The sequence below is a fragment of the Drosophila grimshawi genome, unplaced genomic scaffold (genome assembly GCF_018153295.1).
Source record: "Drosophila grimshawi isolate 15287-2541.00 unplaced genomic scaffold, ASM1815329v1 contig_857, whole genome shotgun sequence".
Classification (NCBI taxonomy): Eukaryota; Metazoa; Arthropoda; class Insecta; order Diptera; family Drosophilidae; genus Drosophila; species Drosophila grimshawi.
The window spans coordinates 87733-111772 of NW_025063702.1; the positions used below are offsets into that span (position 1 = coordinate 87733).

General features: G+C 36.5%; 5 protein-coding genes across 15 annotated transcripts; 3 read left to right on the plus strand and 2 right to left on the minus strand.

Moving 5' to 3' along the window:
• Positions 1-306: 306 nt before the first annotated feature.
• LOC6569006 (protein lin-54 homolog) lies at positions 307-5121 on the plus strand. Its single transcript, XM_032741122.2, is given in 6 exon segments — positions 307-772; positions 2017-3482; positions 3543-4446; positions 4449-4476; positions 4550-4689; positions 4770-5121. Coding segments are annotated over 6 exon segments (2889 nt in total). The 5' UTR covers positions 307-744; the 3' UTR covers positions 5093-5121.
• Positions 5122-5592: 471 nt separating this feature from the next.
• On the minus strand, positions 5593-9711 carry LOC6569028 (guanylate kinase-associated protein mars). 3 transcript variants are annotated; one of them, XM_032741119.2, is made up of 3 exons: positions 8387-9711; positions 7031-8305; positions 5593-6949 (listed from the first exon to the last, which is right to left on the minus strand). In XM_032741119.2, the coding sequence occupies exons 1-3, from the start codon at positions 9594-9596 to the stop codon at positions 5742-5744; spliced, it is 3693 nt and encodes a 1230-aa protein (XP_032597010.1). In that variant the 5' UTR covers positions 9597-9711; the 3' UTR covers positions 5593-5741. The 3 variants fall into 3 exon arrangements, with proteins under 3 accessions (XP_032597010.1, XP_032597011.1, XP_032597012.1); XM_032741120.2 differs by having other exon boundaries at positions 5649-6949; positions 7031-7557; positions 8914-9626; XM_032741121.2 differs by having other exon boundaries at positions 5669-6233; positions 7590-8305; positions 8387-9628.
• Positions 9712-10250: 539 nt separating this feature from the next.
• On the plus strand, positions 10251-13851 carry LOC6569027 (growth factor receptor-bound protein 2). Of its 2 annotated transcripts, XM_032741077.2 has the most exons (6): positions 10253-10546; positions 10603-10721; positions 11718-11815; positions 11890-12009; positions 12069-12234; positions 12632-13851. In XM_032741077.2, exons 1-6 carry the CDS (start codon positions 10543-10545, stop codon positions 12803-12805), a joined length of 681 nt encoding a protein of 226 aa, XP_032596968.1. In that variant the 5' UTR covers positions 10253-10542; the 3' UTR covers positions 12806-13851. The 2 variants fall into 2 exon arrangements, with proteins under 2 accessions (XP_001995447.1, XP_032596968.1); XM_001995411.3 differs by having other exon boundaries at positions 10251-10721.
• Positions 13852-14299: 448 nt separating this feature from the next.
• LOC6569026 (choline/ethanolaminephosphotransferase 1) lies at positions 14300-23127 on the plus strand. Of its 8 annotated transcripts, XM_032740880.2 has the most exons (7): positions 14359-15049; positions 16858-17098; positions 17161-17319; positions 18283-18414; positions 20697-20828; positions 21567-21725; positions 21882-22370. In XM_032740880.2, exons 1-7 carry the CDS (start codon positions 14829-14831, stop codon positions 22203-22205), a joined length of 1368 nt encoding a protein of 455 aa, XP_032596771.1. In that variant the 5' UTR covers positions 14359-14828; the 3' UTR covers positions 22206-22370. The 8 variants fall into 8 exon arrangements, with proteins under 8 accessions (XP_032596774.1, XP_032596777.1, XP_032596776.1 ...); XM_032740883.2 differs by lacking the exons at positions 18283-18414; positions 20697-20828 and adding an exon at positions 19795-19926 and having other exon boundaries at positions 14300-15049; positions 21882-23127; XM_032740882.2 differs by lacking the exon at positions 18283-18414.
• LOC6569025 (histone H3-like centromeric protein cid) lies at positions 23123-23842 on the minus strand. The gene has a single exon (XM_001995409.1). The coding sequence runs from the start codon at positions 23840-23842 to the stop codon at positions 23123-23125; it is 720 nt and encodes a 239-aa protein (XP_001995445.1).
• Positions 23843-24040: the final 198 nt, after the last annotated feature.

Sequence of the window (24040 nt, forward strand, 5' to 3'; positions counted from 1 at the left end):
AAGGCGGATCGAATCTCCGCTGAGTAGGATGCTTTGCTTCAGCGACTGCTGCGACGAGAGTTGGCAGAAGAAGCACAGGGATTTTGAAGGCCTACAGCAAAGAAATTGACTTTCAGCGAGTACATTTTTAGTTTATTGCCATTGTCATATTCCACTGTAGACTATGAAATCGATTGCCGAAGGCCTCCTTTACCTATCGAAACCTGTCACTGTTCCACAACTGTTGTACTAAATGAACCGATTTTTTACAATGCGTAATGTACTCTTGGGCCATTGCTGGGCTCACTTGTCTCATGACTTGGAGCTGATCAGCCATTTCTTTGCTCTTATTTGCGCTGGCTGTTAACTCATAGTACTGAGTAATGTTAACTGCCATGCAACCGTGCGTCCAAATAGGCTGTTACAGACAAACAACAACTGTAACCTCATCGCCAACATACAGTTGTGAATTTCGCTATTTAAATTGAGTTTTGAATACAGTTTGTTGAAAGGCATTAGAAGTGTAAATAAAATATTTGAGTACTATATGAAGTTTTCAAAGATGTGTATTTAGTTCATAATCATAAATGCAAGCGTTTGTACTTTAAAATAATTAAACGTGTCTGCCGCAACTGATAGCCTTGCTCTACAGACGAATAGTAGCCATAAGATTTGCTTGTTTTGTTTTGAGTTGTGCGCGCACACACAAGCAAACATATACAATCAAGTTTACATAAATTATTACTGACGAGCGAATAAATTATTATGGACAACAGCGTAATTTCTGATATTGGTAAGTTTCCGAGTCGTCTTCAAAGAATATTTCATATTTTAAATTGAATTTTCAACATCAGAGACCAGTATGCTTCAGCGCGTGTCAGTTGGCCTGGCGGCCGATATGCGTACATGCATATTTATGTATGTCTATACATAAATACATATGCTGGCGCGCCAATTGCTCAATAGTTAAAATAACAGTGCGGCTATGCTTTACACATGTTTAGTTTTTTCTCCATTAGGCTGATCATTATTCTTACAGACATGTATGTGCTACATTAAGTCGCAATTACTATTTAGTTGCAAAATTACAGTGCTTGGTGTGCGATTTTTAGAAAAGTGGGAGCATTAAAATATTCCTTCAATCAGCTGGCAACGCCGCGTCTGAAACTTTGTGTATTTCTTGCTGGTACAGTCTGGGTGAAGTGGTGCAATGTGATTTGCACAAATGGATCGCTGAGTTTCGTTGGTTGGAGATAAAATCCCGAATGCTGTGTTCGAACAGAGTGTAGGCATACAATTTGTTTTTTCATTATAAATGTATTTATTAATGCCCTTCAATGTTGTAGGTAAACAGTCCACCTTGCACAATTCATGTTAATTATAGTGGCAACGCTGCGAGGGCTATCTGGCAAGGCCGTCGTGCAGCGCAATTTAAGTTTATACAATTTTTAACTATCAATTCATTGTTAAGATACTTTGTTCTTACGATTCAATTGTAAGTAGATTAACAATTTAGTCGACTCGTTTTTAACAATTTACAATTACAATATAAAATGCCTGCACAAAGACAACGTTAATATAATGATACGAGCACTTGCCTCAGTCGTCTGTACTTACGAAATATTGACAACATAATATTTGTAACCATATATCGGGTAATGGTGACCGCCGTGTGGTCAAGGAGGGAATGGAATGCGAGCTTGCGGGCTATAACAAGATACCAGAGATGTAAGCATCGGGTGTATACTTCAATAACATAAAAAAGAAGACCAATTAGTTGAATTTCTTACAAGCCAACTATCGATAATAAAAAATAGCAGCAGCGATGCCAGAACGAGCAGTGTCGGGTAACGTCAGGTCCATTCACTATGCAGCTGATGGTCATGATTCAAGTTTTTGAAATTGAATTGAAAAACGTGAATTGCTAGCAAATATGTTTGGCCATTGCTTGTCAGAGCTCTCGGGTATATTACATAATTTTTGTTACATATTTAAATAACCAAGATATTAATTTATTATACTTCTTAACACCCACAGATGAACTAGGCGACACCACACCAATACCTGAGCTTACCTTTTTCGATTTGCTGGAGCCAACCGAAACGTCTAGAGATCAACACATGAATGCTGCTGAAAGCGATGGTGATGGCGCTGAAGACGATGAGAACAAAACATCTTCGTCAGCTTCAGCAAATGCATTGTTAAATACCCCGGGATCCAAAAAAGTGCCAATTGTGCGAATATTGGAGAACAAACGTTTAACGGCACCATCACCCATGGGCACGCCATTAAAAAATATGTTAGGCGGACATGTTCGAGTAGTAACGCCCACAAAGAGCACTAAACCGACGGACGTTAAAATCGTAAATCAGCTGCAGGCGAATCCTTTGAAAGCTATTGCTAACTCAGCTGTTAAAATTGGCAGCACCACAATAGCAGCACCAACAGGCTCCGGCTCAATTTCAGCTCAACCATCTTCTATGCAAAAGAATATGAGCAGTGTCACAATGACTCAATTAAAAACAGCCGGTGGTCAAGTGCTGTTCATCCAAAAATCTTTGTCCAGTATGAGTGGAGCCATTTCAAAAGTGAGCCAGTCGTCAACAGGCGCCGCCATACGGCAAGCCATTATTTCTAAAGGTGTCACCTTGTCTGGTACTGGTACTGGTCAAATTAAGAGTATCGCATACACTGCGCCAGTGACTGTCAGGGGATTAACGACCACTGGTACGCCTAAGCCAACACCACAATCAAGTACCAATATAATTACGTCAACAACTGATAATCAGTCACAAGCTTTGGTTAGAAATCCACCATCAGTAGAAGTTGCATCTGAATCTGTAACGGTTTCCGCGAAGATGCCCATACAAGTGCGCACGGCCGATGGCAAGTTAGTCAAATTAAATCAGGGGACTCCCTTGCTGTTAAATTCCAAGCCTACAACAGTAGCGGTTAAGCCCAGCATAACTACCTCTTTGGCAAGCACCAACAACAGCAATAAGCTGATAACCAAGTCTGCAGCACAAGTTATCATAAAGGGGCCGTTGAAAACGCTAACTGCGAGCGCATCGGAAAGACCCGCCATCAATAATATAAGCAGTAGCATCAGCAATACAACAACCAGTGGCAGCAGCAGTGCAGCATCGCTACCAACAGCCCCTACAACAATTCCAACAGGAAAAATGCTGGTACAAAGCTCAACAGGCAAACAAATTGTTGTCGCCAGTAAAAATATTATTAAACTATCGCCGAAGACGGGCGCCAGCGCCTTAACTAAAACCAACGCAATTGGTACCGCCAGCGGTCTACACACAATTCAAGTGCAGGGAAAAAGCGGTGTGCAGTATGTGCGCGTATTGCCCAACAATAATAATGAAATCATAGCTTCAAGTCGTAACAGCAATACCTCCATCAGTGTACCTGTGAGCAACACCAGCAAAATAGTTATGAAAACAATGGGTAGCATTGTCCCCCTCCCATCCATGCAAACATTAGTTCCCAGGGTGAGTTGGATTATTTAAGTGATTCACGGGAATTTTAATAATTTTTTGAGTAATTCCCAGAGAGCACCTGGAACGGTATTCAACGCAGTACAAGCTAAGACCCCCATCACCAACAGCAGTAGCTTGGAGGTCGCACGCAAGAACCGGCTGTCCGACATCAATGTGCAAATAAAGCATCTGGCGATCGATAACAGCAGCGACGCCGGTGGACCAGAGGCAAAAAAAGCACATTACCTTATTGCAATGCCGCAAACGAAATCAGCAGCAATGCCAGCGAATCCAACAGCCACCAAACATATGTTGATAGAAGCACGGCCATCACAAATGCAACGCGTATCGGTGCAGGGCACCAATAAGACTGTCAGCAGTATCAGTAGTAACACCACTCACAAGGTCTACAATCTGGTCACAAAAAGTGATGCAAATGGCGTCAAGTATATGATCTGTAACAAAGGAGGCGAGGGAAAGCCACGTACAGTCTTTAACACTACAATGAGACGTGGCTATACGCTTGCTGACACCAAATTGCGTCGTCCCATAACGCTGACAGCCCAACAGTTGCGCATGAGGCAAATGAAATTGCAGCAGCAGAGACAGGTGATTGCACAGGCTAAACTTCGACAGGAACAGCTTCAGAAACGGCAACAGCACTCGTCGCAAACAAAGTCTCCACAGCAGAAACTGCCAATATTACAATCGTCGTCAACGCAGGACAATAAGTTGTGTGTGCCAGCCAAGCCATTATTTGACATACTTAAGCCCGCACCAATGCCAACGCCGTCGCCTGCGGCGTCTGCATCCCTTGATGTACTGGGCGGATCCCGACGGAAGCACTGTAACTGCAGCAAATCTCAATGCTTAAAACTCTACTGTGACTGTTTTGCCAATGGTGAATTTTGTCAGGATTGCACTTGCAAGGATTGCTTTAACAATCTGGATTATGAAGTCAAGCGAGAGCGTGCCATACCCTGGAGCGTAATCCCAGCGCATTTAAGTGAGTGTTTTAAAGTTGAAATTTACATACAAATAGCAATTTTTAATATTTTTTGCATTTCTTCCTCTTCAAGGCCAAAAATTACGGCGCCGAACTCTGGGGACATGCGCTTACACAATAAAGGCTGCAATTGCAAACGATCGGGATGTCTAAAAAATTACTGCGAGTGCTACGAGGCCAAAATACCCTGTTCCACCATGTGTAAATGCGTAGGTACGTATTTCATATCAAGTCAAGCTCTAAACAACTTGTAAAAGTAACATTTTTTTTAATCTTCTTATTTTAATTTGAAGGGTGTCGTAATATGGAAGATCGTCCGGATGTCGATATGGACTCTATAGATAATTTTGCAGACGTAGCGAATAAAAGAAAAGAACTGAACGGGACATATCTGCAGGACAATCGTTCGAATGTTTATCTAACAGACGATGTAATAGAAGCGACTATAATGTGCATGATATCGCGCATTGTTATGCATGAGAAGCAAAGAATGTGTAAGGACTCTACGGAGCGGGAGGTGATGGAAGAGTTGGGCGAAAGCTTAAATCAGATTATTACATTTGCCAAGGAGAAAAACGATACACTTCATATGGACGATCCCAAGACAACGGCCTAAAAGATTTGCTTGAAAGTTAATTATATTCTTAAGCGATTTTCTTCAGTTAAAGGTCCTAATACGTACATATATATTAAGTAAACAGTGTTTTGTCCAATTCTTTCTCCAAATTCGTATATTTAATTTTGTGTAAAAGTTGACCTTAACTAAACTGCAAATAAATTTATAACTATATACATATACAAAATTGCATGTTGAAGAAATTGTGTGAACAATGTATAAACCCCTAGTGACATTTGTCGGAGTTCACTTGATCGGACCACCATATTAGATATGTATGGAGCTAACATAGGAACAATCATACGAACATAAGATTTGGTAAAAATATATTTATATATTAAGGAAGAATTGGTAAAAAGGAAGAATTTTAAAAGAAAACTTGTTTGATGCAGTTGGTATATATACTAAGGTAATCTAACCAGCACCCTAATGACACTGAACTACTAAAAACATCAATTCTGTTATTTTCAGCTCTTTGCAATTTTAAGTGAATAATTAATTAAAATTTTACATATGTTAGCTAACGTTAGATAAAAAATAAAATAAAGGGGTTTTAACTTTAAAAGTAAGCGGGAATATATTCAAATTTTCTTTCATTATTTGTGGACAATATTTGACCCTTAATATAAAATATCAAATATTTGTAATGCTACATAAACTCCGTAGATGGTCGCAGTACAATCTTACGATTGCGAAGATAATAAATACGCGAACTTCCTTCTTGTTCATCGCTGTGAGACAATCTTTTCTTTGGTGACACATCCTCTTCACAATCTTCTAACTTATCAATGCCTGCAGTAGCGTCGTCATCTTCTCTGCGATGACCTTCCTCAAACGTGAACTGAAAACGACGCACATTTTTCTTCGCACTGAACGCAACATTGCGAACAGGAGTTTCACGTTTTTTAGAGCCTGGGGTTTTCAGAATAGAAATGCGATTCTTTGGAGGCATCTGTTGATTTTCTGAAATCTCTTCGGCTGCGCCCAGAATTGCAGACTTTAATAATAGGTTTCGTATATTCGATGGTTGTTTGCTCATGCACCTGGGCACACGAAGCAGGGTCCGGGCTGGTGACGACGATTTGTGATCGCGAACCACAAAAGTACGGTTTAATGAGCGACGTTCTAGTGTAAGATTCATCTCTTTCAGACATTCAGATGCCTCATTATTGCGCTTGTTTGCATAGGCCTTGCGTAAAAAATCTTTTAAGTGACTGCTTGCTTTGGCGGTTGCCTTTTTTTTATTTTTTACGTGTACGTTGGGATTGGATTGCAGTACCACTGTATCTGGATCCAACCAATTGTTGGCTTTCCAGCGGATTAGGTTATCGAAACGTTTATTTAAATTATCGCTCTGCAAACGGATCAAGTCCCACCAGCCTTCCAAATCTTCGACTAAAACCACCTTAGTAGACTCGCCATCATTTGGTCGCATACCGATTCCTGTAGCACCCGCTTCACAGCGATCAATTAAATCCTTAAACTGCATAAGTTTTTTACTGGTCAGCAGCTTAGTCTGCCCAATAGCCACATCTATCATATCCATTCCTCCAGTTTCATGCAGTTGCGTTTTATTTTGGTTGCTATATAAGTGCCACTCATCACAGAGCGAATGTAGGCGTCTAATTTCGTTATCTAGCTGCAAACGAAAATATAGCACCGATTCCTGTGTGCGTCGCACTAAAACGGACGCCTCTGGTTTTTCCTGATCCTGTCTCTGCAGATATATGCTGTTTCTCTTCTCAGCCTCTGCTCGAGTGTTAACTTTGCCGCGTGAAACGCTCACAAATGGGCTCAGGTAATTTGGCTGAACCTCTGGGTCTCGTTGTGGCGTTACCGGCATCACTGTCATTTCATCTAAAATTGTATATATTACCAATTATCGGTTAATATTTAGGAATGAACTAAAATGATCTTATTAACTGTTACTAAGCTCACCTATTTCTGGTTTTGAAGGTGATACAATCAACTCATTTGCCTCTGAGTAACGCACAAAATTATATTTGCGTTTTTCCTGTACCTTCGATGACTCTGATGGCAACAACTGTATCTTAGCACAGGACTTTTCACCAACTTGCGCAGGGCTTAGATTGTATGCTTCAAACAAATTGGCGGAACTATTATTAGACTTGCATTGCATAGAGGTTGCCTGTGCCTGAAACAAATTATTATTGTGGGCGAAATCAAGCGGCGTACTGGGTGGCTGCAAAAGCAAAGTTGCTTTCAACATGTCCTTGTTTATATTCATGCAGTCTTTCTTCCTGCCGTTAACGGGCACAGTATTTTTTGCCTTCATCCGTGTTTTGAGCTGAGAAGATATGTCGTTTTTTACCCCAACTGCAACTGCTTTAAATTTGCCTACTGCACCGCCGCCCTGCAATGATCCTATGGCATTACTGCCAACTTTGGGCACATTGAAAGGCTGCGCCCTTAAACTTATGGGCCTCGATGTACTATTAACTGAACTAACTGCAGTTTTAGCGAGCTCAAGATTCACCTCTTTCAGACATTCAGATGCCTCATTATTGCGCTTGTTTGCATAGGCCTTGCGTAAAAAATCTTTTAAGTGACTGCTTGCTTTGGCGGTTGCCTTTTTCTTATTTTTTACGTGTACGTTGGGATTAGATTGCAGTACCACTGTATCTGGATCCAACCAATTGTTGGCTTTCCAGCGGATTAGGTTATCGAAACGTTTATTTAAATTATCGCTCTGCAAACGGATCAAGTCCCACCAGCCTTCCAAATCTTCGACTAAAACCACCTTAGTAGACTCGCCATCATTTGGTCGCATACCGATTCCTGTAGCACCCGCTTCACAGCGATCAATTAAATCCTTAAACTGCATAAGTTTTTTACTGGTCAGCAGCTTAGTCTGCCCAATAGCCACATCTATCATATCCATTCCTCCAGTTTCATGCAGTTGCGTTTTATTTTGGTTGCTATATAAGTGCCACTCATCACAGAGCGAATGTAGGCGTCTAATTTCGTTATCTAGCTGCAAACGAAAATATAGCACCGATTCCTGTGTGCGTCGCACTAAAACGGACGCCTCTGGTTTTTCCTGATCCTGTCTCTGCAGATATATGCTGTTTCTCTTCTCAGCCTCTGCTCGAGTGTTAACTTTGCCGCGTGAAACGCTCACAAATGGGCTCAGGTAATTTGGCTGAACCTCTGGATCTCGTTGTGGCGTTACCGGCATCACTGTCATTTCATCTAAAATTGTTTATATTACCAATTATCGGTTAATATTTAGGAATGAACTAAAATGATCTTATTAACTGTTACTAAGCTCACCTATTTCTGGTTTTGAAGGTGATACAATCAACTCATTTGCCTCTGAGCAACGCACAAAATTACATTTGCGTTTTTCCTGTACATTCGAGGACTTCGATGGCAACAACTGTCTCTTTGCACAGGACTTTTCACCAACTTGCACAGGGCTTAAATTGTATGCTTCAAACAAATTGGCGGAACTATTATTAGACTTGCATTGCGTAGAGGTTGCCTGTGCCTGAAACAAATTATTATTGTGGGCGAAATCAAGCGGCGTACTGGGTGGCTGCAAAAGCAAAGTTGCTTTCATCATGTCCTTGTTTATATTCATGCAGTCTTTCTTCCTGCCGTTAACGGGCACAGTATTTTTTGCCTTCATCCGTGTTTTGAGCTGAGAAGATATGTCGTTTTTTACCCCAACTGCAACTGCTTTAAATTTGCCTACTGCACCGCCGCCCTGCAATGATCCTATGGCACTATTGCCAACTTTGGGCACATTGAAAGGCTGCGCCCTTAAACTTATGGGCCTCGATGTACTATTAACTGAACTGACTGCAGTTTTAGCGAGCTCAATCGTCCCTGACGGTTTTGACTTTTGTATAGTCGTTACTTTAGTATTTTCTATAATCGGTTTGTTCTCCTTCTGCATCCACTTTGTTTCCGGTTTCAGAACTATTGCTCGACTCGTAGCTGATACTGGCGGTATAGTTGAAAAGGTCTTTGTCTCAGCAGCAAAACCAAATGGTGTTCTTATATTAGCCAGTTGTTTCTTCATTGAAGTTGGCGGTGCTGGTTTGGAATCAACAACAACATATACTGACTGACGTTTTTGCTTATCTTTTTTTGTTGGTGTTTGCTGTGACGGTGCCTCTGTGTTCCTTTGCTGTTGTTTATGGGCTACTTGTTGCTTAGAAGCCGTCCGCCACTTCATAAACCGTTGAAGGTAATCCTCTTGGCCCCTTGGCATTTTACTTATAGAAGACTCATTCTCAGGCCCAGGCGGCTGATTCTCGCGATTGTCGTTTGTATCAGTCAGCGAAGAGCAGTTCGGCTTCGGTGCCGTCACAGTTTTCACCGTACTGGGACTAATACCTATGTTGCGATTGCTCTGAAAATGCTTCTCACGATTTAAAGCGCGAGTGACGCGCTGTCTTTCGCGGTTTATTTTAATATGGTTGTGCGGGCTTAGAACCCTCGATTGTGACTTAAATAAGATTTTACGATTTTCCATTTTACTTTTCTTTTTTTTTTATTATTTATCAACAACAGTAAAGTTGCGTTACAGAAAGAAAAGCAATCACTGCATTTACTAAAAGACCTGACTGACTGGAGTTTTAACTCGATGATGACTAAGCTAATTTGACCGTTCGATAGAGAAAAACAACGTTGCCACATTTCTCAATTTGGTGTGACCGCACCATTTGCCCTACACTGATGCATTTTATATCAGAAGAAATTAAGAAATTTATTAATTGACCTCAAATTATAATATAAAAAAATACATTAACACTAAATTGCAAAAATACAAAACAACAAAACAGACAAAATAATTTACAAATAATGCATGTGAATGTGTATATGTGTATAGAGGGGTTAAAGAATAAACAACAACGTCAGCGCTTAGCGGAGCAGCATTGCCAACAGAAACGACATGCACTGTTTTGCTTTTTGCTATAAATTTATACAACATAAATATGTGGCATATTATGAATATTTTCTGAATTGAAGTTTGTTCGATTTTTTATTATTTAAATTTTGGAAGCCAGTTTTATGGGAAATTCATAAATTACACGCTGCTGGCAATACTTTACAAACTCATTGTCTCTCTCTCTCTCTCTCCATCTTTCTCGCACACACACTCGCAAAGGTTTGTCATTTTCAGTTGCTTCGTCGTGAGTGCCGCTATCACTTCGCGTTTGTTGCTCTCTTGCTGGCCTGGCTGCGGCCCGTCATCGTCGTCGGTGTATTTTTAATCACTTTTCTCGCTGCCTGTGCTTTGAAAATATTGTACTAATTTGGAAACGTGCAGTTAAATACATATAAGTTATTGTTTATATAATAAGTTTCGCTGTGTGTTGATTTCACATGCAAAATCTATAGAATTTTTTCCACATAAGGCTTAGGGAGTAAGCAACTTACAATTGCATATACATATGTATGTATAAGCGTATGTGTTAATGCGTGAGTAACAAGGCTGATTAAAAAAGTAAATGAACTAAACCTAAAACAAATACTAGTTAGAAGAACAACAATTGAAACACAATTCACACAATACAAAATGGAAGCAATTGCCAAACATGATTTCTCTGCTACTGCCGATGATGAACTCAGTTTTCGCAAAACTCAAATTCTAAAGGTAAGGAAAATTTACTGCATATATCACATATTTGTTTAAATGTACACATCTGTGAATACATATGTTAAATATAATTCTTCAGACCGAAAGGAGTCTCTATGCTCTTTATACGATCCATATTAAGCATGTATACCCGGCAGAATTAAAACTATTATAAGTTAAATGTGAATAGGGATCAGATCGCGGACATATTGAAATATTGCAGATAAATCGGTGTTATCGAATTTTATGTTAAAACATGTGAGAGCACAAAAATGTAATCTAAAACATACCAATTACCAACTGTCACTAAACACAATGCATAACAATGTGTTACAAATTTGTAAGAACATCTGGAGGGGTATACAGGATCGGGAAGCGACAAAAATCGAAAAGAATCTATATAAACAGTTACTAACGAAAATCGCGATTATCTGCAAAAAGCAGTGTATATACCAATGTTTTACTCATATGGGGGCAGAATCCTAAAGCCCAAATACTATTAGTTAATCTGGTTTTCTTCCCACTGCCCTCATCTCTTAAGCTTTAAGGTTTGCGTTTGCCTTGCACTTGGAGTTCCCTTAAGCAATTGGTTCTCTTTGGTTTTGCAGGCAAAATTAGAACTTTTCTTGTCAGGGCGCTGTAGACTGACTGCAGCTTAGTTCCTCTTCTTATTCTCTACGGTCTATCCACTAGCGGGATAGGCACTTAGCGTTCCAAATTTTTGTTTTCCAGTGTTGCTTTAAAGTTATTTATTATGTTTAATTAATGATGTCATTGACCTAAACTATGGTTTATAAAATAGCTGCTGTTGCTGCCTCTCGATGGTTTATCAGTTGCATTCAGATCAAAAGTTTAACCAGTGGCTTATCAGTAATGCTGCCAAGACTTCTTGAGGCTTCATTAAAAGCACAAGGTCCGTTAGACTGTTAGGACTTATCATACGCCTTACCAGTTGTTAACTTACTATCATCAATCTCAAAACAATTCATGATCAAAAATATTCTATATTTACAGATATTAAATATGGAGGACGATTCGAATTGGTATCGCGCCGAATTAGATGGGAAGGAAGGGCTCATACCCAGTAATTATATAGAAATGAAAAATCACGAGTAAGGCCCAAATAATAAAACTCATAATGGAAATAAGTAAAATAACTGTTTATAACCAATATAATTAATTTAAGCTGGTACTACGGACGCATTACACGTGCCGATGCGGAGAAACTCCTGTCAAATAAACATGAAGGAGCATTTTTAATACGCATCAGCGAATCTAGCCCTGGCGACTTTTCTTTATCTGTCAAGTGAGTAAATTCAGATAGTCAATCTGTAATATATTTATTGTCACTGCATTGTTTCACAGATGTCCGGATGGCGTGCAACATTTTAAAGTGCTACGGGACGCGCAGAGCAAATTTTTCCTCTGGGTAGTCAAATTTAATTCCCTCAACGAATTGGTCGAGTATCATAGAACGGCAAGCGTTTCGCGATCCCAGGATGTCAAATTGCGTGATATGATACCTGAAGAGGTGTGTCTACAAAGTAGATTCTAAATGAAGGATTATTATATCTTGCTAACAAATTAATTATTTGACTTTAAATATTAGGGACTTTAAGAAATTAATATTCGTAAAATATAATTGAAAACAAATACCCCAGATCCACCACAAAAAGCCTATATATATATATATACAAATTTATATTCATTGTCAGGGCTGTAATACTTCCTAAAATCTGTAGCTCACAGAGAGTATATGTGCATACCGATTAAAATTTTTTTTTATTGTCATATTTGAAGTAGAAAGTTAGTTTCATTTTAAGAACTCAAAGATCAGATATTAAAATATTCATTAATATGTATTTTTATTGAAGTGTTTCCAGAGTTAGCAACATTAACAAATACAAATATTATGTGTTATGTTGCAGATGCTCGTGCAGGCACTATACGATTTTGTACCACAGGAGTCTGGTGAATTGGACTTTAGACGCGGTGACGTCATTACCGTTACAGATCGTTCCGATGAGAATTGGTGGAATGGCGAGATCGGCAATAGGAAAGGCATTTTTCCAGCAACCTATGTAACGCCATATCATTCATAATAATGTACACACCATCACACACATACATAAGCATAACTCAGAAACCACTTAATTATTTAAAACTAATTTGGAATGCATATTATTGTATGTGCTGTTCAATAATATGGCATGACATATTGATACATATGGTATCTGTAAGCATCAAAATCGAATGCATTTTTTACATTATTGACAAGCATTTTCTGCGGTACTTTAAATTGTAACAAAATACAAACTAAACTGACAATTGAATCCTCTTGTATGATGAATATAAGACATGGCACAATATTGTTAGTGTAACAGGACAATTTCTGATACATACATATATATCATACGTAGTTGTACATGTACACCACTCTCAATGTGCTATTAAATTTGTCTGCATGCGTATGTGTGTGTGTGTGTGAAAGATGAAAGATTTATGATTAAATATATTTTAACATTACCATTAAAAAAAAATAAACAGAAACCTACCGCTTTTAAAAAAAAATCACTATAAAACAACCTTTTGCCTAAATGTCTCAAAGCGAAGACATTTAAAATTATTATTATCATATTTAACCTTAATATATAATTATATATATTGAACAAGATATTAAGCATACAATTTTGCATCAGTTGCACATGTACGTATTTTTCGAGCGCCTTTAACTAAATTGTGTAAAATTGGTTTCATCATTTAAATAATTAAGACATTCGGATAATTTGTATTCAGTTGCTGGCATTTGTAAAACAATTGAATTTTTTTCTGTACGAAGCAGGGTGACTCACATTTAATGAACATTTGCAAACATGCTCAAAAAATAACTTATTTGTTACTGAAATATATTGTGCTATAAATAAATACATACTATTATATTTTGCTATTGTTTTACATACGTGTCTTTTGTTGTCATAATATTTAACTGACAAGTAGTTGCACATTCTTAACATTACGTACATTATGCATAACAATAAATATAAAGTTGCCAATATCAGTAATTACACCGAAAAATAATATTTTTATATGTATTTCCTAACATCTATGAAAATTAAATGAAAAATTAACTTGCCTCATGTCAAATCTATTTGATAGCTAAAGTTTTTATATGCACATTCAGTGGGGGCTGCAGGACTTAAATGTTTTTTAACTAAGTTTACTAATAATTATGTGGGTAAGCAAAAAGTGAAGTTTAGACTGGGAAATAATTTAATTAATTAGTTGGATAACCATTACAAACGATAAATATTTACATTTGATTAATATATTTGAGCAGATTCTGGTTTATCTAATAAAATTATACAAAATCCAATGAATTTGTTTTTGTTTCTGATGCTGGGAATAATAAAGAGGATATAGAACATTGGTGTGGCCAAGGCGAAACCTAACTCCATAAATATGTGAATCTAATTTCCAAAAGCTTTTGAGATGAGATATACCTATTGAAACATCGATATAATCGATATGGCTTATCGATATATTATATTTTGCGCTGAAATGCGATACTTCACGAGATATGGAAAAATTTGTTCTGTAATCGTACATTGTGTATTTTAGTTGACATAAAATTCATCATTCGGGCTGGTAAAAAGTAAAATCTGTATAATCATTTCGGAAAATCTAGTACATTCGCTTTAAAAACGGATGGTAGCACTGCATTTGTAGCGACGACACTGATGGATTGTTACGCGCACGAGAGTTAAAATAATTATACTAAAATAGACATGTGCAAAGAGAACACGTATTCATATTCATTTGTACACGCATAAAACATTTAACTTTAAAAAGGTGGTCAAGTCGTGCAGGTTGTGTTTGTGTTGAAGACAACTGCATTAGTTTATGTGGGTCATTTTACGGGGTACTTATTAAAAAAATTATTTGACACGGTATCTACACACATAGACGTACGTTCATATGTACATATATGCACGCGAGTGAAAATTGCAAACTCAAGTGTAGCGTGTAGCGTGTGTGTAATTTTGATATTTTCCGCGCCCTGTCATACTGTCAAGTGCTCCCGGTTTTTGTTTTGTCGGTTTCACCGTTGCCACCCGCTCAACAAGAATGCCGCTACTTGCCTATAAAGAACGTCACATTCTCAGTCCCCAGCAGCTGCGCAAGCTTACCGAACACAAATACTCGTGCTTTAGCGCAAGCCTGCTGGATCCTCTGCTGCAGCCCTGGTGGAATTGGTTGGTCGCCCAAACGCCACTTTGGCTGGCACCTAATCTAATAACAATTGTTGGTCTAATACTCAATATTGTAACAACTTTGATATTAATATGGTGAGTCTTTTTTCTAACCAATCGCGCGTATACGTAAGCATAAGATTAGATATATGTAATGTTACATATATTCTTACAGAAATACATATAACGCCATTATACATGGCAGTGAAAACGCGCGATTGTGTGAGGTTATTGGGTGGCGTGTTTGTTCTTGGTGCGTAAGTGGTTATATGTTTAGTTGGTTGCGACAAGCTATTGTAAAGAACAGTGGTGATAAGAAGCAGTGCGAAGTGAGCAAGTGCAATTATCTATATAATGTAGATGTATGTACATGTGTACAGTTCCACGTCCTTTGCTTATCGCTGACGCTCACTTTCATTGCTCTATGAATGTTGACCCCTACGTTAAAGTAAATAAGTTATTTAAATACAGTCATACTTAAACTCGAAATTCTCCAAGACAAACTTAAATTAAAAATTCTATACAATTTGCCTTAAAATTCTAACAAGCTCAACTTTCCTTGTGGTCCAACACAAAATGGAAACGCTTATTTCAAAGCCAAGTTTTTAATTGAACTTTCACAGTCCTAACGTGTGTTTTATGATATATTCGTGTGATAAAAAGAAAAAACGGATATAAGAAACATACATCTAGTTTCATACACACTATTTTACCAGACAGATGAGCATAAATTAATATTCTTTCGTTATCGTTTTTGGTGAATTTGTACATTATTTGGACCACATAAAATTTTTATAAAGAAACGTGGATATTACTTTATCATGACGAAATTAGATTTAAGAGGATTTAGATAAAATAAAAAATGATTGCCTATCATCTGTCATTTATTATTAGGCTTGTTTCAATGCATTAAATAAAATAAATAACCACTTGAGAAACTACAGAGGTATTACATCGATTACTATATGTCTAATTATATATATATATCTATATTAGAAAACAAAAGAGTGTAAATCTTGTTAAAAAAATCGGGTTCCCTTGTACACAAAAGCTCAATTCAATTAACCTCCGGGGTAAATTACTTTCAAGTGCAGTATTTGCAATATTCTTTGGTACATACTTAATAATTGCTTTGATTGAATTAAATTAAAATTTACATAGCTAATGAATTTCCATTTTGTCGATCGCGACAAATTCTAGTGCTTGAATGACAACTAGAAAAACATTCGAACTCATACGAAAATAGCTGAATATTTATCGTTTGCTGTACATGCACAGTCACATAAACTTTTGACTCAGTCTTGTTGTATAGCCCCCACATTCCTATCAATCACGGTCTCTTATGTATTTCCAATCATTTCCCCCTCTACAAATTAAAATTAATTTTTAATTGAAATTAAATGGAGACAGTAACTACCCTATATTTGGACCATTACTACCCATTATTTGGACCATTTAAAAAATGCATAAAGAAAGGTGGACTACTTTATCATGTCGAAATTAGATATAAGAGGATTTATATAAAATAAGAGGTCAGATTAAGAGGTCAGATGGTATATTTTAGCTTTTTCAGTGAACTATAATGCAAGCTGCAGTCTATGATTTACTGATTAGTTCAGAATATGCAAGCTGCGGTCTATGATTTACTGATTAGTTTAGAATATGATTATCATGTTATTTTATGGAAACAGAACGTGTTTAACATTTATTGACAGTTCTTCATTGTGTGACTTTCTCAGCTCACGTACTTTGCTATACAAATTATGCATATGATAGTTATATATATTTCCAATAGTGATATAAATTCACCAAGAATATTGAAATAATATCATTAATATAAGTCTAATATTGCAGAAAAACGAAAATCGATACCATTAAAAATTATGTTCATTTCGCACTAACAGCTATAGTCCAAATGGTATTGATCCACCGCCACGTTGGACTTGCTTTCTGTGTGCTCTTGGCCTGTTTGTCTATCAAAGTCTGGACTCTATTGATGGGAAGCAGGCGCGCCGTACCAACACTTCATCGCCTCTAGGCGAACTTTTTGACCATGGCTGTGATTCCATATCAACTATATTTGTGGCTTTATCGGCGTGTATATCCTGCCAACTCGGTCACTATCCAAACTGGCTTTTCTTTCAGGTAAAAACTGAATTCATAATATTTATTTAATATTATTTTTATATTCGATTGTATTATTGCAGTGTTTTTGCGCTATTGCATTGTTCTATTGTGCCCATTGGCAGACGTATGTCTCCGGGACGATGCGTTTCGGACGAATCGATGTCACGGAGGCGCAGTTCTCCATTATTGCCATACATTTGGTTTCGGCTGCCCTGGGACCCGAAGTCTGGCTGACGAAGGTAAGTCATCTGGGTCGATTAGCTTTGTGCCGAAATAGTTAAAATTAATATTAATCCCCTTACAACTTTGATTTCGTTTTAAATCAAGTTTTTCAGAAGTTAAAGTTAAAGTTTTTTTTAAGCGTATTTTAGATTCTAGTGACATTTTATGATTATGCAAATGTCAAGATCCTGCTAGTACTTTAGGCTCAAGTTAGATATAACGGATGTTGTTGAGCCCAGTAAAGGTGCATAATGATTTCATTATTAGAAAATGCTAATGATGCCTATAAGTACAAATACCTGTATCAAAAACCTTAAGATGTAATGTTCAATTTCTTGATCAAGTTGTGTGCGCTTTGATTCGATTTATTGAGCAAGTTTGGTTGCAATTTGAGTGTAGCAGAAGTAACTGTTTCTGATTTTACTTATAAGTATAACCATACATTTTAATTATAATAATTCTCTCTCAAACTCTATAAAGATTACTAAACTCAGAAGGATAAAGAATATTCGATACTTTTGTATTGGAGAGAAAAGATTAGGCCATAAGCCACACACGAAAAATTCATTCAACTACTGATTGACATTCGATTTTTGTTGATTTCATGGATTAAATGGAATTAAAATATATATTCTGCAGATAAAAAAAAAAGAAAAAGTTACTTTGTCATTGAACGCACCATTTTAATAAACAAAATTAATGGAAACTGGCATCAATTTCAATATTACTATTAATACACTCTTATTGACTTTTAACTAGCTCGAATTTGAACCAAAAACTCTGTCATGTATATAACTATATTTAGCTTATAGATAATAATTCTCAAACACATTGTAATCGTCTTAATACCTTTTACTTTTATGTTGCATACAAATGCGTGCCACTGCCACAAAACAACACAAAATGCCTAATCTCCTACTAAACACGAACAACTACTATACACACACACACACACAATCGTAACCATTATATGATCATAGATTGGAATTGGCAGTATTGAGCTTTGGTCTGGTCCCGCTATTACGACCATTGTGTGTGGTATGCTCTCCTTAACTTATGTATTTTCCGTCGTTGTGGCCGGTGGTGTTGGCAAAAATGGCTCCACAGTTGCTGTAAGTTCTAAACACTCACACGAAAACAAAGAAATACTACAAAATATGGAATTTATACAGCGCACAGGAGAAAAATATATACTTTTAACATTTCTTGGGTTATATTGAACTATAAACTTGATTCGAAATCTTTGATTACGTTAGAAATATACATTTCGCCGATTAGAAAGGAAAACAAAAATTTAATTTTTCTACTAGCCAAATATTTTTGTCTTAAGATTCTTTTTCCTTAAAATTCCGTTTTAGTGCAAGTGTTATATATTGTATATTCGCACTTTAATGTGCAATGCTATATTGTTTTTATTTACAGCTATCAGCTTTTGCAAGACAAGGTTAATAAACATCTTCGGTCACCGGAGATATGTGCAAATATTTAACCTTTCATTTCATAACATAATAATAATAAATCTAATTTTTATTTATATTCAAAAAAATATATATAACTGAACTGAACAAAAATTTTGGCAAACGAAATCAGAAGGCTTTTCGAATTTTTAAGTGTAAAACCTCTGAAAATTTGTATATTCTCCTGTGCTTATCTCAAACAGAAACAAAGACACACACAACAAAAACTGTTTTGGCTCTTAATTCAAAAATGATGTTCAACATTAAAATTCCCTGCTGCCGATTTGTAGGATCGTGGCGTGGGATTTTTCTTTTCCATATTACTACAATTGCTTGTCTTAACTATCTTCATTTATAATTTTTATATACATATAAATTTTTGTAAATTGTGCCGTTCTTGTTTCTCTGACTTCACTGGCGCTGCTTCTGCCTCTTCGCCTAGTGCTTTAACCAACTTTTAATCTTGTTGACTATTTAATATTGTTGACTCTTGGCATGCTCTAAACTGTTGAATGCCTTATTCTATATGCTACTAAATGCAAAATTGTATCTTGTTTTGTCACTTATATGGGCAAAAAAATTGATTAGGCGTTCTTATGCACATTTTATATATATATGTATGTATTTATATTGTTGGCGACGGGTTGTTATTTTACCTAATATTATGTTTAAGTATTTATTATTGAAATAAATCTAAGTTAGATTGATACAAAATATTGGAATGTTTACATTGCCATTTAATTTGGCATTAGAACTGAAAAACTACCGAGGTGCTCTCAACCGATAATATAGTTTCAAGAATTTTACTTAAAAACCATTTTTATTACATTACTATCCCACCCGATTGTGCGAAGATGCAATCGAATTGGATAGATATTGCCGAAACTCGCTCTCGATTGTTTTCAGCTCTATAATATTACTGCATATGCTAAGAGCAAATCTACAAATAATTAAGGCTTACAGTTTAGCTATCAATTTAAAAAACAATTCTTTCCTTTTTTGTTTTGTTCTGTGATCTCTTTTCATCTACAATAGATTCCAATCGTGGGAGTTTCATGGAATTACACAATTTTATTATTTATCACATTCGGTTATACTTTAAATATAATCAGTTTTCTCAAAATGTTTATTCAAGGCGGCAGTGGCAAAAACGGCTCATCAGTTGCTGTAAGCATTGCTATTCATTTACGAATTGAAATTGTTTCGAACCAAAATTTAGTTTACTAATCGTACTAATAATATATTAACTACAAACATTTATTGGATTGACTCATTAGTTTATCCATCACGTGGACACATGGTCACTAGGGTTTAAGATTCAATGCGAATGTTATTCATGGTTTCTAAATATTCTATTGCATTTTATGATATTTTTGCTTGGTTTAGCCTGCATGGAGGTGTGGAACGACCGCATAAAATTCGTTTTACCTTTAGATGGAATAAGTCACATTACTTGTTGTTTAACTATCATAATAATTTAATTTAGCATAAAATGATATCATCTACATGGGCTATTATATATTTAACCTGATCTGAAGAGCGCATCCTGTCTGTCTTTTGCTCTTATAACATAGCTATTGAATAGTGTTTATGGAATTAATCACGAAATTAATGAATTCTATTACACTAAATAGCTTTGGAATAAAAATTCTCCTTGTTTGCACTTAAAATTTTTTTAGCTATGCATTTTTAACCCCTTATATTTGTATAATATGCTTTAGCGTTAGTTTCAATAGCATTAAATATTAGTAGATTGATCTTAAGGGTTACCAAATTTGATACACCAAAAATATGGGGTTTCCACCCCATATATTTATTTCGTTGATAATAAATTTAAATTTGTTTAATATTCATATTAATACATACGTTTTCTTTCTTTTCAACCTATGACTATTTTGACAAAAATGACAACAACAAAAATTTATGAACTTCATCAGATGCCATATCTTGAATGTGAAACACGTTATTTGCCGTTCTATATAGCCAGTGGAGTTGATTTGAGTTTAGCATTACGTTATGCCAAATCTATTTTAAACGAGGGCTGTGGCAAGAATGGATCATCTGTTGCAGTAAGATTTTGTTTATTTGAATAAAAGTGTAGCACAACACACAGAAGCCTGATCACTAGACAAGTAGATGACTACCTATAGGAATATGTAATAAATGTCGAATTTTTAATCAAAGTTGTTCGAGTACTTTCTATACCCTTGCAGGGAGAAATACACTACTGTTAAGAAGTGTGAAGCATTGATGTTGACAAAAATTTATCGGACTACAGTCGATTGATCTGTTTGTATGAATTTGACTCATAGCCAAGTTTACTGTTAGATTTGTAAAAGTTCACAACCTTAGGAGCGATTTGATAAATGCGTCTGCAAGGGTATATAATCATCGGCAATCCGAAGATATCTGGTCTTTCTTGGCTTACTATATGTAACTACTATTTGTACCTACTAACTGTTTTATGTATGTGTTACTTTTACTGTTATTGTAAATTCATTTTAAAGTTCTGAAAACGCTTCTTATGCATTGGTGTTGTATTATTGCCTTGCTTATACAGTAAGCGACCCGCTCTCTCATAATTACCAAAAAACACTCATCCACACCTACAATTTCGTTTAAAAAAATTCACTATTATTCCAAACAAAAAGCCAAAAAAAAATTGTTTTTGATCAACGTTGCAATTTGTGAACTTGCAAGAAGTGCCTTTTTCAAATTTTATAGCACTATTTGCAATTTTGCAACGGAAACGAATCAGCCGAGTCAAATGAATAATAATATTTAATTTTCCTTCCACTTATACAAAGGGAACCAGTGTATTATCACCTAGTATACCACTGACTTTAGTAGTGCTGCCAGCACTGATGATAGCGCAAAAGTCACCGGATAACATTTTCACTGAACATGCTTCTGTTTTTATTCTGGCTTTTGGAATGGTAGCTGCCAAAATTACCAACAAGCTGGTGGTAAGTGTTTCTATGCTATATATACTTTATAATCTCGGTCAGAATCAATATGATAGTGGCTGAGTTTTCGACCTGATGAAGTATGTACATCCTTGATGAGCATCAATAAAACCCTAAATCATTTAATCATATTAACGTTCCTCTTTTGTGACGCAGATAGCTCATATGACTAAGGCGGAAATGGAGTACCTAGACTGGTCGCTATTGGGTCCCGGATTATTGTTCCTGAATCAGTACTTTAATTGTATTGTACCAGAGATTTGGCTGCTCTGGTTTACGCTAGCCTGGAGCACACAGGATCTATTGCGTTACTGTGCGCAGGTTTGCCTAGAGATTTGTCATCATCTTCGCATCGAACTATTTAGAATTCCGTATAGTCCTAAGGTTTCGAACACTATTTCGGTGGGTAGCCAAAGCAACTTTGGAGCTGACAAAAATGGTGGCACTTCACACCGAAAGTCTAAGAGCAAAGCTCACTAGAGCAATAAGTCGATTTAATTTTTCAAATAATTACGGTGTTTAGCCAAAGTTTAACCAAATTTGAACTCAACCCAACAAAATTTACCGTCGAAATGTTAATACGAAACAAATTATAGCATAATTAATTTATAACTGTTATTGTAACACAAAAAAAAGGAGGCATACCGATATTAATTTTATGCTTATATAATATATTAGGTATATAAATATATTTTATATATTTTTGTGTAAATTGTAAAAAAATACGATGTAGCCTATAGTATTTTATTGTGTGCTAAATGTTGTTTAGTGCAAAAAAGGAGATAAAATCACATGCCAAAAGAAAACACTCAATTTTTGGCTTGCTTAAAGCTCAATATATGGCCAAACCCAAATGAAACAAAGACAGACAATGCGTATTTAGGACTCTCTTTATTTCCTTATTTATATCTATTGGGCGTGCGCCTGAATCTTTATGATCTATTTGTGTTATTCCGTTATAATTATATTATAATTGATGTTGATATATTAGTTACTCACTGAGAATATATAACACATAAAATGTATGTTCGCAAGAATATTAATACTGAATATGATCACCGATTTTGAAAAGACATTGCTCATTATTCAACAACCAACCTTTGATGCCTGAAATGCAGAAGAAAATGAGCAGCAGACACAAAGCTTTTAGCTGTTTAAAACATTGAGTTTATTCCGATGAACAGATCACACAATATCGAATCTGTCGTCCAAAGAAATAATGCTTTTGTTCTAAATATATTTGGTAATAATATATTTATTTAGTCAGAGTGGAGATAGGTTACCAAGACGGTGATCAAAGAACGTGTGACCTCGCTAAAATAATATATCCATACTTTAATATATGTTGTATGTAAATAACAACTACTAGATACATATATAAATTTAAATAAGCTTTTTTAAAGATTTCCGTATGTTTTGCAGAAATATGCCACAAGTGCCATGTCGCGTACCTCTAAAGTTACGCGGCTACGATACTGGGTTAGCATGAAAGCATCTTGAAAGCGTTGGGTTAGGTACATTTCTGTTGCGGTCTGTATGGCCTCCAATGCAGTTTTAGTAATACAGAAGGGCGCCCTTGTGTGTTCCATCATTATTTCGCGCACCACTCGCGAAAATGGCAATCTCGGTATCATGAAGAGTTCGCTGTGCTGCAAGCGCACAATCTCACGGTGGACTTTCTGCAGACGATTTTCTGGTTTAAGTTGTTTGCGTCTTGGAGCAACTGCTCTTGTAGGTATTGCCTGCCGTTCATATGCGAGATTGCGCTCATTTGAAAGGTTTATTATACGGGCTTCGGGTGGCTGCCGAGACACCTTTTTTGTTGTAAGTCGCAATGGCGGGGTTGCGTGTGGCTGGTTCTCCGCATCATCGTTGTCTTCGGATGAACTCATATCACGACGACGGCCGCTTTCCAGGGTTCTTCGGAGCGTATAGCGTCGAGGAGATGTGTTTAACTGAGCCAAGCGGCTTGTGGTATAATCTAAGCCATAGTCGGTGTCTTCGTCTCGCTCCGGCGTTTGTAATGCGTTGTCGTCATCAGAAGGCTCGACATCTTTTGCATTTCGTTCCGATTTGTCCTTCTTTTTGGCTGGGTTCTTTCTTTTACGCGGTGGCATTATTCTTTCAAGACAAAGGTAAGCTACTCTTTGATTATTCAGAAAAATTCAAGCAATAGTAGAGACGCAGCGTCTACAGATTTACTTCGCGCCTTTTTGCTACAGACCGTTGTTTAAGTGTTGCATAACGCAAGAATTTAACATTTCAGCTACAACACTGAACAGTATAATATTTAAATGGTACATTTTTTGTAACTT